Genomic DNA, 12669 nt, shown 5'->3' with positions numbered 1-12669 from the left:
TATTTAATGGGAAATCTTGAAAAAAGTGTGACGAGAGCAGCATCTCACAACATTGAGGCCACAGAGTTGATAGCAGGCCATGGTGAGGACGACAGTGATGAGCTGCCAGCGAACAGCTGGGTTCTTCAGCAGCTGTAACACAGACACAGTTTGGAGGTTTTCCTGAGCTCGGGCCTCCATGTGGACTTCCTCCAGCTCCTGGGACACGTCTTCTTTCCCCAGCAACCTCTGAAACGCTGTCATACACACATGCACACACAACATCAACAACATCAGTATCGGTATCATGAGTTGTGCTCAGGTATTTTGCTGCTTTCGCATTGGGAAGAGACAAATAATATGAAGAGAAAAATTATAATTTTAAAGATGTTTTATATATTACACCATGAAACAACATGATAAATACAGAAACAAGTGAGTATTACACTGTGCGATAGAGAAATTCACTCAACATGGAAATGTATACAATAATCTCGGAGGGACAATAAAACCAATGAATAAATATGAAGTGTGTGCTCACAGGGCACCTTTGGACTCTAAAGATCTGTGGCGGCACTACTACGGGCCATGTCTAACTCCTGTCACGTTAACGGTTTCCTCTGGGATACATAATTCACCAACATATTAAATTGTCCTGCAATGCAGGTGACTCTCAGGTCTCTGTACCCGCTAGGTAAAGGGACTTGAAGATGATAAATGTTCTGCCTTGGTAATATGTTTGCGATGCTGCATGCAAATTAAAAATAACTTTTTTTTCCCTCTGGAGACCAGCGAATAGAAGTGAACAGAAATGAGCAGCATGAGGCTGACATGGATTGTCCAACATGCTGTGTAACAAGTTAATCAGTCAATATTTAGAGCTGAAGTTAGTTACATTGTCGACCGTTTTGCTTCTGTTTGTTCTTGTTCAGGACCAAACAGGGTGAACACAGAACTCATCAGCTTAAAATCAATTTCACTTTGATCACATGAAGATTGTTTTTAGCGAGGAAAGTGATGGACGTGAGGCAGTAAATGGCTGTAAAGACACTCATTGACTCATTTTGATCCTTCTTCCTGTTGAGGTAAAACCCTGGTATTACTGGACGCTCTGGGACATCCCGGCTGAGGACACTGGATGAAAAATAGCTAATCTCTCAAAAACAGATACGGACTAACAGTAAGTCATTAATACATGAGGGTTTAGTAGGTCACAGTTTAAAAAACACTGACACACCTGGCAAACCAAAGCTGGTTCAAAGTACTCGGTACAGGATGAAGGAGGAAATGTTAAAAAACATTTAGACAGTGTGCGTGTGTGCGTGCATGCATGCTGCTATGTTTCCAGAGTGCTGGAGTAAACAGCTCTTCAAGCTGCAGAGACCCAGGCAGTATTTTTATACTGTGTTTCTCTGATACTGTTCAAAGGCTTAAATGTAAAATCCAAAAGAGAAAAACTATAGCAAAACCAGAGAACTGAGAACTAGCCTATAAATACTAAAAATAATAATAGGCTAAGGGGGTCACTGTAATGACCAACCCAAGTCGTCTTTCTCTGCTTTTTTGTATTTTCACCAGGAAAAAAAGGAAACAATATATAAATAAAATACACCAAGTACGTCTCACAATTGCAAAGTAAAGTGAGAGCACAGCTTGCAGAAATGATCAACAGCCAGCCAAGTAATTGCCACTGTGAAATCATACTTGAGTCTGATAATTATCGAGATTAGTGCGTACAAATTCATGTTTGACTGTCTCCCCCCGCTGACAGAACATATGGAAACAGAGGCTCAGTCCTGGATCACGCTGGGGACATTCATGTCAGTGACATGTCTTGCTGTGGATTTATGCCAGGGTGTCTGACAGTCTCACTGTCATCATGGAGGCTATTTCATTTTCCCTGCAGGGGGACAGACGTGCTCCACACTGTGTCAATGTTGAGACCAGACGCTCAGGTGACAAAAAAATAAAATCAATACACGCTGCACACCATGCTGAATCTGGAACTTGACAGAGTGATATGAACTCTCACTAGTGCGTATTTAAATAGTTTTTTATTATTATTATTTTTCTGGAATGACAATAAATTTTATTTACCTCCACATTGGGTAAAGATCTCAGAAAAAGATATTGCAGATCAAAAAAGAAGCGCTCAGGAGAGGCAAGGCAGGTGGAGCCTTACCCATCATCATGGAAAGAATAAGATATAAAATAAACACATAAATAAACCCGGAGTGTACCCAGCCTTCACAAATTGTGAGCTGAGATCAGGGGCTCTGAGTCAAATGTGCAAAATGGCAGTGTTTTTGACTGTTTTGGTTGGAAAAGACGGATCATAATTTTCTCTGATATAACCAATGACGGAAATTGACAACGGCTGAGTGGAGCTCACCGTGTACACTCGAGGAGAAGTTTGTGGCTTTTAATGAAGAAAAACAATGCGAGGCAAACAGGAAAGATTTTTGGAAATGTCCAAACTGAATAAACGTGATGGAGTGGTCACATACTGTGTAAAGGCTCAAAGTTTCTGACCATCTCTCACAACCTGTCACAGAAAAACTCTTATCATGTTTCTTCTCCCAGTCAGAATCATTCAGTTGCAGACTGTCGTCTCGCAGTTATTGGTGGTAGTGCTCTAATGATCCTGATCTGTACACTTCTAGGATGCAGAGTGAAGATGAACGGCTTTATGCATATTTGATCAAGTTAAGATGTTATGAATCCCTAACATTACCCTCCTTAGACTGCTGCCCCCATGACCCAGCCCCGGATAAGCGGCGGACAATGGATGGATGGATAACAAAAACAAATGGTGTTATCGCTGCTTAAAGTTAAAGTTTTGTGAAATGAAATGTGAAAGAAAGACCTTTTTTTTAGTCCGTATGTTTTTTGGGGGGAGGCCACAGCTGCCACGTTTTTCTGAAAACGTGTTTGAGGGAGTTTCAAGAGCAGGGAGGGAATACGCCAATGCACGTTACTCGCACAGTTGTGCAAGGTATAAGTATGTAACCCACACAACACGCTGGCTGTGAGCAGTTGCGTGCATCATACGTTGCACATGTGCTAAGTGAGTTGCATGTCCTTACAACATGCTTACAACGTACGATCTCTGTGCGATTGCCACGTTATCATACGGAGGCCATACCCCCACGTGCTGCTCACTTAAGGTGTCCTCACTCACTCACATGTTGTAAGAGCGTGCAAGTTCGACACACGTGAGTTTTTCTGCCCGATGTCGGGAGGTATAGGTTTTATCCCAGATAGACGACTTATTGTAATCAGTGAATTATTTGTAACATTTCTGTCTTCCAGAATGAATAGTAATGTATTTTTTACACACAAAAAAGACACGGTATAAAATCGCACTGTGTCCGTATGAGCCATGCAGCTTGTTAACATATGGATAGACGGCCTTCCAACAGTTTAACGAGTACCTAATTTATTGAAATAAGTTGTCTAAATGTTTTTAGTCTGACATCGGGACCCGCTTTTTATGTATTTATTTATTTTCTTACCCCGCTGCAATTTTAAACTGTCTTATTTGTGTAACAATAGATTACTATTCATCCTAGGTCACTGAAATGTTACAAATGTAAAAAACTTTAAAAAACAAACTTAAAAGTCTCACGGACAAGATAAGTGCATTGTGCACTCATTGGCTGTAGAAGGCACGTTGGTCACCCGTACTTGAGTGAATCCGTAGCCCGACCGCAGCGAAAGTTCCTCATGCACTAAAAGTGCTGCATGCTCCAAAGCCATACAGAGGTGGTACTCACCACATATGGATCCCCAAATTTTGCCCATGTTTTTGCAAGTACAACAGGTTGGGACCACGGCATAAGGATCACCTCATCAAAACATTATTATGAAGTGTGGGCCAAAATAAAGTTGGACGCAACTCAGGAGGAAGTAGATTGTGTTTTAAATTCATTAAAAATGATGATGAACTGGCCAGGATAACTTGTGATCGGTTCTTGTGATTTGGATCCAGACCAGCTGGAAACTTCTCAAAAGCAAATATGCATCACAGACTCTTTCAACAAGTCAGTGTCTTTGTTTGTCTTGTCATGTTTGTACCTTGTGCTGCTTTCGTTAATCTGGCCAACATCAAGGAGCTGGCGGCTCCTATGAAGCCGCATCAGAAAAAGACTAAGATAAATCAGATGAAGCTGGTTATCCCACGGAAATTGTTGTCATATGCAACGTTGGCTCTAACTAGTATGCATCTGTATTTTATACTTCTTTATCCAACTACCATTTTGGAGAGAACCAATTTATCTGAAATACATGTTTAGGGAGTGTGGGAGGGCCAATGTGTGAATGCCAATGTGTCCTATGAGAGAACAAATAAATAAACATCACACAAAAGACCTGCAAGCCCAGTAGAAATATTCTCACTGCGAAGCTGTGCTAACCACTACACGCCACACAAACCATTTATCTTAATCATCTTTGAAACAAACCATTTCCACAGTAAAACATATTGAAGTGAATTAATCAAGCAAATCTGAAGCAAAGCAGCAGTCTGACATGATCTCTTAAACCATCAAAAAAAGGTCTAGATTCAGTCCCACATGTTACAAAGTATGAGAGACTTTGTTTTAAGTTATTTTACAGTGGGAGAAGAACAGAGAGATAGACAAGCTCAAACTGTAAATGCATGATGGATCATGAGTGAATTGTTGAATTGGAAGGGTAGGACCTCATGTGGTACTTCCTACTTTACAGTTCCAGTTGTGGCTGGCTGGAAGGTGAGTACTGAGTATTCCTGGATAAAGTCAGAGTGAGAAAATAAATTACTGCAGCGGCAAGGCAATTATTAAATTAAGAGCCATGTTGCAACTGTGCTGACAGCTTTGTGTGTATGAAGCTTTTAACCTTTGTAACGTTCAAATGGAGGTTTGGCCTACAGCAGACATATGACAGGACAGGAGACAAGACGGGGCACAAGTGAACATGCTGCTCTTGTCTGGCGCTGCAGGACAATAATGGGACACTTCAGGACCGGGCCTGGAGATTTTTATGCATTGCTGTAGCACAAACCAACAACATGGGTCTGCCGCACTGTGCACACTCGTGCCAGCAAAATGTTCGCTGGCAGTTTGAGGCAAAAATGTGAAGGTAGCCGAGACAAAATGTGCTTGAAGCAGCCATTATTATTTTCAAGGTGCTTATTTTCAAGGAGTTATTCAGACAGTAGAGTAGATGGAAGCAGCTTTTCCAACTGTATTGTTTGATTACAATAGAAGTTTTGAATTACTGAAAGAAATGTCATTATGTGTAAAAAAACGAAACACAAAACTTGATTTCAAATTGTTGAATGGCCTTAAGGTTAGAAATATTCATCTGGTGAGAGAAGCAATAAACAAAGACAGATGGCAAAACAAGAATGAGCGCTGAAAATGTCTGAGTTTTAAAACAATTAAGAAAGGATTAATTGTAAGTTTACAGAATTAAAAGGCATTTTGGAAAGAAACTTTTAGAGAGCGATATCATTGAATACACTGATAACAAACACAGCATCTCCTCCCTTCTTCTCATTATAGAGAGCACACGCTTTAAACTAATGTCTGATAACTGTGGTCGATACCTTGTGAAAGTCAGACTTTTTGAAGCAATTTGAAAGCACCTTTTCAGTGCTTCCATTCATGTATTATTTACCATATATTAATTTTCATCAGATGCTGAGCGTCTTATCTTTGAGCGATTGAATCAAAGAAAGATAATATTATAATACTTACTGTGCAAGAGCAGCACTGACAATTTCATCAATTATATTTAAACTGTGTGAAGCTTGATTTTAGATTAATGTAGTTATCAGTCCATGTCAGAAAAAGATTGTACAGTTCATGAAAAAAAAAGGAAATTGACTTGTATGGTGTCATGACTGAAGCAATTCATGTTTTTTTAAATATAACCTTTTGAAAAACATTCAATAATTAAGTGTAAACTAATACAAGTTGATGGAACAAAACTCCAATTGCTTGCTGACATAAAAACTAGCAGTATCTTTCCAGTCTGTACCAACACACTTGCTATATGAAATGCAACAATATCATTAGTCATTTCTAAAAGTATAAATTTAGAGCTTTACTTATTCCGTGAACAGTCTGATTAACAGAGAATCAAAGACAGTGAGCTGTGTCTATTCAGTTCTAACTTTCATAAAGAACCTTAAGCTACTCGATAAATTCTGAAAACTTTACATGACACTGTTTGGACGGAGCCAGAGCACCACAAGTATGAATTAGAAAGTGATAAGATGAAATATAACTGTTGGTTAAGGAAATTACATACAAACATGTCAGATATAATCAATTAGAATTTAGCAAAGACGTACAACACGATAAATATCTTCTAAAAATAAAGTCCACAAATAAAAGCCAGCTGAGAAAATGCCTCTTGCCACAAAAACAGCAATGTCTCTGCTGAAAGTTATTGTACATATGATCATATTGTTACTGACACTGCAGATTAAAATAGTTCATTGCAAATAATAGAATTATTTTGTCACTCAGTTTTAAATCATCATCATACAAACTGCTTTGTCCAATGACCTTTTACACTAAGCCATCACTGCTGTACTTTACTGAAATCTCAACTTCAGTAGAAATAAACAGGATATTGAATTTCGCAAAGAAGCCAAACAACTAAAACTACAGAGGATACACATTTATAATGCATGGACATAAAGATCAAAGAGAGCAAACCACCCTTGAGACAAAATTGATCAAAGTCGTGTCTGACGTCATGTTTCGCCGCTCAGTTAACGCATGTGGTTCCAGCTATATCTATACCCCATGCTGTTCCTTTTCATGTCGCAATATTACAATATTTCAGAAGATTGCATTGAAAGTAGGAGCTGAAGTCATGCAGAGTATTTGAACTACTTGTGTATCTCATGCTGCCAGATGTGGATGATGCACTGGTGACCTTTGGACAGTCTGGTCAAGGTGTTGCTTCAGGATGCAGCAAGTTTAATAAAGCCACATTTAATTCATAACAGAAGGTGGCCAACAGATATTGCAGGACCTCAGCAACCTCAAAACATAGAGACGGCTTTGATACTTCTTGTAATAGGCTTCATTGTTCTTAACCCAGTCCAGTTCATTGTCTATATGCGCACCAGAAATATTTGTAGCCCTCTACAGCATCGACTCTGGTCCCCTGGACTGCTGATTTAGCTGATTTTCTCAGTCAACTCAAGCTGCCTCCTGTTGTAGAAATCAGGCCATCAACGAGACTGATTGTTATGGCTCATTTGTTCAGCAATAGACTTGAAGACTGTGACTGGTGATTAAGCCCCTGATAGGAATCAGGTGTGCTGCATCACCTCTCTGCCCATAAAAGGAGGAGCCGCCAAACACACAGGGTGACAGGTGGGAGACATAGGCTGGAAAGCTTTGTGTAGACTTTATGGTGTGAGTTTACTTTAATAAAAGAAGTTATGGTGTTGGAAAGCTCTGTCTCTGTGGGGGAACCTGGCGGTGGCATGTGCAACTACCACAAAGCCATGGCCATATATCCAGGACCAGTACCTTGAAGCAGATGCTCCAGATGTGAGCAAGGGTGCCAATTATTGACAAATGTGGTGTTTTAATTTTGCCCTGTATCAAAACAACTTGCATGGGTTGGACAAAAAAAACAAACAACTGTTATGTGGTCAGACGAATCGAAATTTCGAGTTGTTTTTTTTTCTCTCCCAAAGCCACAGATGTTGCACCTGCAGACTGAAAATAGGTGGTATGGGGTTTGGAGCTCCATTATAGCCCATGGCATGAATTTCTTGCACAGTGGAAAACGACTATAATTTCTGAGAGTTATATTGAGTTTTTAGAAAAACATTAGCGCCCATACAGACGATGTCTTTCTCAGCAATTGCTGTCTTCTGCAGCAAGACACTGTTAGACCACATCCTGCATCAATCATGACAGCATGACTTCACAGTAGTAGGGCTGAACTGACTGCCTGTCCAGATCTTTGAAAAAAAAAAGAAAAAATGTACAACATCACAAATTAAAACTCCATTATATATAGCTTACTGCTATACAGTGAGTAATGGAGTTAGAATCTCTCTGTGTCTTGCTCACTGAGATGGCAACATTAGCAGAAGCTGCCGTCTTCAGAGAAAAGTCAGGCCTGCAAGCTGGTTCACGAAACTCCAGTTTTACTGTTGGAGAAATACTTCATTGATGTGCGGATTTAATCCCCCTGACAACACCATGACCATGCATTACTGTATATCCATGGCACATGTTGTGCATTAGCAGCTTAAAATAAATATTAGCATACATTTATGCTGCCTGTGTGTATGTTGCTTCCAGTAGCATCCATATCTGAGCATGCTGGGACGAGCCTGCAGCCTCTGAGATAGTGATCAGTACAACCAACAAAATGTTAGTAACCGGGTTCAGAGAATATAACTAAATGGACAGTTGTACAAAAGATATAAGCTATAGAGATAAATATGTACAAAATAATAAAAGATGAGTGATTTTCAAATGTTGAAAATAGATCACTACTTAATTATGTCAAAATATATTAGTTCAGTGACATGGTAAATCTTTTTTTTTTTAATGTATCTGAGCAGTTTCACATGTATGAATATATACTGCCATAAAAGATGAACCATACAACATTAATCATTCAAAAAGTTTGTGGAAAAAATTGCTCTTTCTGTAGCCTCGAGGAAGCTCTCGCTAATGATGATTAATAAACATCTTCCTCCAACAAATGCAACAACAGATGAACTCATTGAGAGAATCAATCACACTCAACCAAACTTTGCTGAAAACACATCATAAAAAAAGGAATCTGTCCTATTTTGGAAGATGTATTTCTTTCATCAAGGTAAAAGCTTCCTGATTATAACATCAAGTTTGTTGTCTAATCGACTTTTTTGTTGTGAATCAATCATGAGTTTACAAGAATTGAAAATCATTTTCCTGTTTACTGTCCCAACCCCACATGCCTAAAATAAAATAACAAAGATGCTAGCATTTTTTTTTTTTTTATATAATTGAACAGGATTATATAGTAATTCAATACAAACCAGGATACACTTATATATCTCTGGGACATAATGCACCATTCACAGTCTTAGCAACTGCAAATGTAAAAATCAAAAGTATGTTTAACACATCCCAAAAAAAGGTTGATAGATTGCGCTATTTACTATAACTTACTGCATTTTAATTGATTTTGTGGCAAATACAGTTATATGTTGAAAATAAATAAATTAAAACTTCCTCTACCCTTAGTGCTAGAGGAAATTTTTGTAGCTGTAGCTGAACTGTTCATTCGTCAGGAAATTACAGTATGTGGACTGTACGAGACAAAACGTAACACAGGGACAAGAGGCCAAGAGTTGCACAAAGATGGCAGACAGAAAGACACTCATTGATTGATTTTGAGAATCAAGAGGAGGCATGGAAAATTGCCCAATCCTTTGATTTTGATGTTTATAGCTTTTCAACGGTGCTGAGAGTGGGTGAGTGCCTCTGCAAGCCTTTCACCAGCGCTTCAAAACATGCCTTAAAATAGAAATAACTCTGGTTTCCAACGCTTTCAATTGATGCCAGCTTTCAAACTGTAAATACATATGCCAAAACAGAAAAAAAAAATATATATATATGCTGCAAAGTAATGGATGTCATTATTAAAACAACCAATTAGATGCAGCCTCACTCTCTTGGTGGCTAAAATGATCTGTCCACAAGTAAGTATTGAAATGGCACTATGAAATTTTCATCGGATTGATTGCACCATTCGGGATAGAAACAACCTTTTACAACACGAGCTTTAAACTAAAGACAAACTTAATACAGTGCATGCCAGTGTGGTTGATATTAGGCTTATAGTGGGATGAATATGTTGGAGAGGGTAAGGGGGATAATACATTTTCAATCAGGGGACACTTTGACTTCCAATAGCAGGAAAATCATGAGCATATTAATAATGAATGCCTTCCACTTTGATGTGTTTCGTCTATAGGACATACTCATTCACTGTCATGGTTTTTAATGGGATACTTAATGGCACAGAGTCTCCACTGATGTTAATAATTCCACCTGTGCTTTTCTCGCTGTGGCAAGTAAAAATGACAGCTGTGAAAAATTGAAGCTAATAATTGGGAGGGAGTAAAGAAGTATGCCCACTGGACAGCATTAAAATCACTGACCAGGACAGGTTATTAAATTCACTTTGCCTTTCACATGGGTATTCTGATAACTACCGTATAGTGAAAATATTTCAACTGAGACTGTGGATTTGTAGTTTATGCTTTGCAACTGACATTACAAGTTTGTGTACAGAATTCAATGAGTCAGTTTATCACAAAATGTGTGTGCAATGAGTGCTGTATGCAGGTCATGAGTTTGTTCCAGTCAGTGTAGTTGTACACCCATAGTCTTACTGTTTTATGTAAATGTGATCAACTATTCAGAGTGCATGTAAAATATAGATGTAAATGTAAAATGTGACATGAGTGCTGCACCTTGAGAACAGCATATGTATGAATCATTAAAGTTAGAAATGAATTTCTATTGTGTGCACGGCAGCTGATATAACCACTGAGATTAGAACACAGCTACAAGGAAATTCTGTTTCCACTCCTATAAATGAAATGTCCAAAACCATACACCAAACTATTGAGGCATGGGTGGCCATCCAACACCTCAAAATGAGTATTACATTTGCCTTGTGTCAGGATATAACTTCCTATTGAAAGAGGTCTCAGCAATTAAGGAATAAAAGGCTTCTATTAAAGGTGCCAAGCGATCTATGTTATTTCCATATTGCACCCTGGCAGGCGGTCCTGGGATAAGCAACTGATAGGCCCCCAAGCATCCACCTGATGGTAATGAATGTGTGATTTACAAGAACAGAACACCTAATGCGATTGCTCTGGGGTCCATTTCTAATGTATATGTGGTGTTTGTTGGATACTTCAACAGTAGACATTTTTTTTTTTTTTTTAATCTTTTTTTCTTTCCTTCGACAACAGTAGACAGTTGATGGACCACCGAGCCCTGTGAATTCTGCATCCAGAAGGAGCATTAACATCTGCAGCAGCCTAAGCTATGTACAACGGATCAAAATGGGAAAAAATCACCCAAGACTCTTTAACCGGTTCATCACTTTTGCCTCCTTTGAGCACTATTAATATACAACCACTGCAGACCGCTGCATTACGTGAGTGTGGTGTTTGCTTTACCTCGCTTTGCTGCAACTTCATCCCTCTTCTCCATCAGCAGGAAGCGAGGACTCTCTGGGAGAAAAGGCAGCACACACAGCTGCAGGATCGCTGGGAATGCCAAGAAAGTAAACAGGTAGTTCCATCTTGATTCCTGCAGTCCAAACACCAACAGGAGAACTTCATCAACACCTCATGAAAAAATACAAACATTGTGCAATGCCTCTGATCGTGTATGTTGCTTTTAGAAAACAGTGCATATCTAATCAAGCAAGCAACACAAGGTAGAAGGGTTATTATCTTTAAATAATGCATTTCTTCAAACCCCTTAAAAGGCATTTGTGAAATGTCTTTATAGTCCCAGTGGTCTCTGCTGCTGAAATTCAGTGCAAACTCACTTTAAAGTCAATATTAGGTTTTTCAAATGTCGTGCACTTAAACAAATTGTTGACAAACTTCAACCATTAAAAAGTTAAGAAGACAAAAATAATACAGAGGAATGTTAGCTCAAAAAATCTACAGGAGGTAGATAGTTTTATATTATAAAGTGCACTTCTGGGGTCACTGGTCCATAACAATGTTATTTCCCCGCTTCAAAGAGTACATATTTATCAATGTCTGTCAGCTGTATGGTGGTATTCAACATGGTATTTTTAAAACTGGACTGATGAAGGGCAGGAAGCACCTGGAAAATACAAGCTGCCAGCTTTTCACATATAAATGTCCAAATTCAACAGAAATACCAGTTTACTGAACCTTTTCCACTTTCTATTTGCTCTTGAAAAATATCCACCAAACTGTGTGGCTATCGTTCCTTCGAACAAGATGATCTTAAAACTGGAGTAAATACCAGCCTGTGTCAATGACCGGCATTCAGACATTGAACACTGACAAAAACACAAATGTACTCTGACTGCAGTCGTCACCTGCATGATAGAGGACAGGATGCAAAGTCCCCCATAACTGCATATCATCTCTGATGGAGGACATTTGGGGAAGAGGGTAATGACATGCCTTTTGAACAGAAAGAGTCAGAACTCAACACAACTCTTTGGTGGAGATTCGATTGTCTTTTTGATGTTTTTTTTTTTTTTTTTAGTTGTAGGATGCAGGGAGCAGTAACTCAATGCTCACTGTGGTTAAAAGTGGAATACATGAAGTTTGTTGGCCAGTCACAGAGCAAACATAAGATGACACTCACACATGCATAAACATGCACTACAGCTAAGTTACAGTCACCAATGAGGTTAACCAGCATGATTTTATATAATGCATGCGCAGGGAGAACATGCTAACTATAATTTGAAAGGCACTGGCCCAGAATCAAAGAGAGGGAGAATCCTAATCACAACACTGCCGCAAAGCCCCGGGCTGATTACTTGAGCTAAGATGATATGGTTTGATGGAAAGATGAATTTCATGGTGAGTTCAGTAAACCCTTTAATGTCTTCATCAAATACAGTCAGATGAATCCCAGCATTTACTGAATATGCTCA

The 12669-nt window shown here is 39.0% G+C and overlaps 1 protein-coding gene across 1 annotated transcript in view; it reads right to left on the bottom strand.

The window, feature by feature from the left end:
- The window catches only part of slc2a9l2 (solute carrier family 2 member 9, like 2), a gene marked incomplete at both ends in the record, with an annotated part of 91954 nt that overhangs the window by 51706 nt on the left and 27579 nt on the right, over positions 1 to 12669 (bottom strand). Inside the window, 2 exons of the mRNA XM_080494398.1 lie at positions 49 to 236; positions 11195 to 11327. Of these exons, the coding sequence (XP_080350524.1) occupies positions 49 to 236; positions 11195 to 11327 (321 nt within the window). The remainder of the gene's footprint in view (positions 1 to 48; positions 237 to 11194; positions 11328 to 12669) is intronic.

The sequence above is a fragment of the Blennius ocellaris genome (genome assembly GCF_963422515.1).
Source record: "Blennius ocellaris genome assembly, chromosome: 4".
In the NCBI taxonomy this organism is placed as follows: Eukaryota; Metazoa; Chordata; class Actinopteri; order Blenniiformes; family Blenniidae; genus Blennius; species Blennius ocellaris.
Note: the sequence above shows the minus strand (reverse complement) of the source record. Positions and strands in the feature narration are given on the sequence as shown.